This window comes from Physeter macrocephalus, chromosome 21, assembly GCF_002837175.3.
Source record: "Physeter macrocephalus isolate SW-GA chromosome 21, ASM283717v5, whole genome shotgun sequence".
Classification (NCBI taxonomy): Eukaryota; Metazoa; Chordata; class Mammalia; order Artiodactyla; family Physeteridae; genus Physeter; species Physeter macrocephalus.
Window position 1 is genome coordinate 7835337 of NC_041234.1, and position 4581 is coordinate 7839917.

The window sequence follows — 4581 nt, forward strand, 5'->3', positions numbered from 1 at the left end:
GCCTGCACATCCAGAGCCTGTGCTCCGCAACGGGAGAGGCCACAACAGTGAGAGGCCCGTGTACCACAAAAAAAAAAAAATGCTTCCAATAATTTGCATTTGTTGGTCCTACTTATGACCATATTGATTATTCTTCTAAATGACAGTACTTCAATTTTCTGAAAGCAGTTATTATTCTCTTCCTAATTTTTATTTTATTTATTTTTTTATTTTATTATTATTATTTTTTGTGGTATGTGGGCCTCCCCCTGTTGTGGCCTCTCCCGTTGCGGGGCACAGGCTCCGGACGCGCAGGCTCAGCGGCCATGGCCCACGGGCCCAGCCGCTCCGCGGCACGTGGGATCCTCCCAGACCGGGGCGCGAACTCGGTTCCCCGGCATCGGCAGGCGGACGCGCAACCACTGCGCCACCAGGGAAGCCCCTCTTCCTAATTTTTATAATTTGTCTATGTATAGCATTTTACTTTACAAAGCACATTCACATGATTTATCTCTATTCAATGTAACAACCCTATGTGGTAAGTAGGCAAAGACTGTAAGGAAATATTCAGAGGCCAAGTGACTCGTCAAAGATCACAGTGCTAGTAAATCCAGGGGTTGCTGCAACATGCTGGTTTCTTAGAAGTTATATTCTTCCAGTTGCTCCAACTGTTCTTAGAATATGATATGATTCTCAGACCCACTGGTAGACATATCAAGCATTTATCATGAGTATGGCACTGTTTTCAGTGCTTTAAATTTGAGAGAAAAATAATATTTGCCATCACTTTAAGGGTTTTCTTACAGTACTTTTCTCCAAACACTACTGAACAGAAAACAGAATATAAGTGATTAAGTGGCTTGTCCAAGATCATGGCATTCATTAATAAAAAAGAAAAAAAAGAAGAGGAAGTAGAAAAGAAACTGTGAAATAGGAACTAAATGACACTAAAATGGTATCAGAAATTCTCTTTCAGTCGCTGACGTTGTTTTGTTTTATTGTGGCAAATACACATAATATAACATTTACCATTTTAACCACTTTTAGGTGTACAATTCAGTGGCATTAATTACATTCACAATGCTATGCAGCCATCACCACCATCCATTTTCAGAACGTTTTCATCATCCCAAACAGATCACTAATGTTTTATATCTAGTGAAACTAGTTAATTGCTTTGCTCTGGCTTACCCTAGGTACAAAATAAAAGACAAAACTCCTTCCCACTGACTTTAAAAATAAATTAGAATACAATTCAGATTTGCATGCTACTATCTTGGTTGTGAATACAAAAAATCTTTTGCAACATATGCTGTGGCATATAAGATAAAAAAAGGCCTCTACTCAGAGGGCAGCCACATATGCTTCTCAACCAGCAGCCAATTTACTATTTAAACCATGACAGACTGAGATGATGTTTGATTATTTTTATGATCTAGGGCAGGCAGAGACGATTCACTGTTCCAGAGCTGGGGCTGAAGCAGGCAGAGGATCAGTAACTGTCTGCCTCCAGGACTCCTGTAAACAATGTCAAGGCCATGCTACGAAGATCTTACTGGTATCTGCCACCAAAGGCAACAATTTCCCGCAGCTGGAGCCACTGGGCTCCCACCTGCAACTGCAGCACCGTCTAGGAATCTAGACTCGATACTGTCACAAGGACTCCAGGGGGCACAGTTTCAGGTCAGTTTGGCTCAGAGCCCTCAGGGCCCAAATCTGGTGATGGCACTGCTATTCCTCCTAGGACCAAGTCTCAGTGTGAGATGGCAATTCTGGCAAATGAGTCCTTGTCTCCATAAGCTGTCTAGGACCTCAAAACCTCGAGTCTGCCTTGCTCTTGCCAGTTTTCCAAGGGACTCTACATGTAGAGTCGCACTAAGTCCACACACCACTGCCCTGAGAGAGTCTAGTCTTTATCAGTGGTTCTCAAATATTATGGGCTTGCTAAAAATCCCCCGGAGGGCTTGCTAAACCACATACTGCTGGCCCTAACCCTGAGAGTGCCTGAGTCAGTAGGTCCGGGTTGGGGCCTGAAAATTTGCATTTCTAACAAGTTCCCAGGTGATCCTGATGCTGCTGGTCCAGGGACTACACTCTGAGAACTGCTGGTCCAGCTGTTATGGACTGAATTGTATTTCCCAAAATTCATATACTGAAGCCCTAACCCACAGTGTTAATACAGTAGACTATATTTGGAGACAGGGCCTTTAGAGAGGTAATTAGGGTCAAGTTCGTCATAAGGGTAGAGCTCTAATCTAACTAGTGTCATTATAAGACAAGGATGATACACCAGGGGAGTGCACGCACAATGACAAGGCCATGTGAGGACACAGGGAGAAGGTGGCCATCTGCAAGTCATGGAGAGAGGCCTCAGGAGAAACCAACCTTGCTGACACCTTGATCTTGGACTTCCAGCCTCGAGAAGTGTGAGAAAATAAATTTCTGTTATTTAAGCCTCACAGTCTGTGGTATTTTGTTACGGCAGCTCAAGCTGACTAAGGCATCAGCTTTACCCATGTTCTTGCCACTGTGTTCTACTTGCCAGGATGCCATCAAACTGAGGCCTGAGGGTAGGAAAGGAGCAGCCAACTGACAGCTCTGAGAAAGGCGTTCCCAGCAGAAGGGACTGCACTCCCTGTAGTCCCCAGCAAGGAAGGAGAGGCTAGCACCAGGATGAGGGAGAAGGCGCAGAGGGCCAGAGCACAGGCCCGTGCCTGCAACTCCAAGGAGGGCAGGTTGTGACCAGATAAGCCCAAACTGAGAATGACCTGTAACTACCAGCTTTGGAATTTGAGTCTCTAGATTTCCATGTAATTATGCAAAAAAGAAAAAGGCATAGCAAATTTTCTTTGATTAATATTCAAATTAGCATGCCTTCTCTGAATACTGACATTGGAAGGAGGGCCAGAACTGAGGTACATAGTGCAGAAAAACATTTAAATTTGTTGTAGTTCATTTATATGTGCAAACAAATTTTAGTCTGGTGTTAGAAAGGCTGCAAAATAAAATTAAATTAAGCAGTAAACCCATACATACATAGCAAGAACAAAGGACATGCAAGCTTACTTGATCTAACTTACCTGGACAAATACGATGGCTTGTTGTGGATAATAAAGAGAGGCAGCTAATCCCATGAAAACAGGTGGATACACCAGCTTCTTTATTTTTGAACCTATTAAAAAGAAAGGTTATGGACACCATCAGAGTATTCATTATCTTTACCATTACAGTTTGCGTCATATATCTAACATTGAGTAAGACTTCTTTGGTCTTAGACTGACAGAAAATGTGCCTAATATATGAACCAAAAAGGACCACCACATTTTCACAGCTTTAGAAAGATACAATTCACACAACTCACCCACTTAAATTGTACGATTCAATGGATTTTAGTGTATTCACAGAGGTACACGGCCATCACCACAATCAATTTTAGAAGTGATCACCAAAAAGAATCCCCACATCCGTGAGCAGTCACCCCTCAATTCCTCCATCACCTCCAGCCCTAGGAAACCATTAATCTACTTTCTAGCTCTATGGATTTGCCTACTCTGGACATTTCGTATAAATGGAATTATATAATATGTAGTCCTTTGCACCTGGCTTTTTTCATCAATACAATGTTTTCAAGAGAACCACCATTTCTAAGGAAACAGAAAAAGATTGTTTTAAAAAGAAAACCACACATTATTTTGGTTTCTAAGGTTTACATTCTTTCATAGTAAACTGGCTTCCTATTTAAATACTGAATGCAAGCATTCCTCTCCTCTCCTTTCCAATACCCCATAAAAATAACAGTAAAAGAATAAAATACAGATAATAAACCCACAACGAAGAGAAAATATATGGAGGGGCTATTGGCTATTTAGAAGTGTCAACCAAGTTTCAGAAAACAGAGAGTGGATGGGAGCAAGAGGACAGACAGCCTTTAAATCCTGAGGAGAGGCCACAGCAGAGGAGGGAGCAGAATGTCCCTGGCAGCCCAGAGATGTCAGGTATCATGCAGGGTGGAGAGGGCAACCAGGGATCAAGATAGGGGGAGAAATACAAGTCATGTGCATGGACCAGGTGAGCCTCTCCTTCCTCCATGCCATGCCTCTGCAAAACTGCCTGTGGCCATGCCATCTCGCCAGACAAAATCTTAAAAGGGGGGCAGGGTATCGCTAAAGAAATTCCAGGGATTTGCTGCTGAGAACTGAGACAGCTGGTGTGAGTGCATGCGCATGTTAGTGCTGCGAGTCCAGTCTTCCTCAGGTGGGCACTGTCACCCCCCCCCACCTAAGGGCAGTCCCCTTTTGGCTCACCCTGAGGGAGAACCTGCTTGCCAGCAAGCCCCATCTACACGCAAAAAGTGCTTATTAGAGTTTCAATTGCCTTGTTCTTTCTTGTTTTGTTTTTTGCCTTGTTCTTAAACATGACTGTACAACTGAGGAAAGCTGAGGAAAGCCTGCAACATAAAAAGAAGATCAAGACAAGCAAGAAGGAAAAATGACCCTAAAGGAAACAGAACTTAAAAACGAAACTAGGGCTTCCCTGGTGGCGCAGTGGTTGAGAATCCGCCTGCCGATGCAGGGGACACGGGTTCGTGCCCCGGTCCGGGAG

The 4581-nt window shown here is 43.5% G+C and overlaps 1 protein-coding gene across 2 annotated transcripts in view; it reads right to left on the reverse strand.

Moving 5' to 3' along the window:
• APOO (apolipoprotein O) overlaps nt 1-4581 on the reverse strand; it is a 59017-nt gene that overhangs the window by 16694 nt on the left and 37742 nt on the right. For both annotated transcript variants that reach the window (XM_007116034.4, XM_028482599.2), the window contains exon 6: nt 3060-3151. In XM_007116034.4, coding sequence (XP_007116096.1) covers nt 3060-3151 — 92 coding nt within the window. The remainder of the gene's footprint in view (nt 1-3059; nt 3152-4581) is intronic.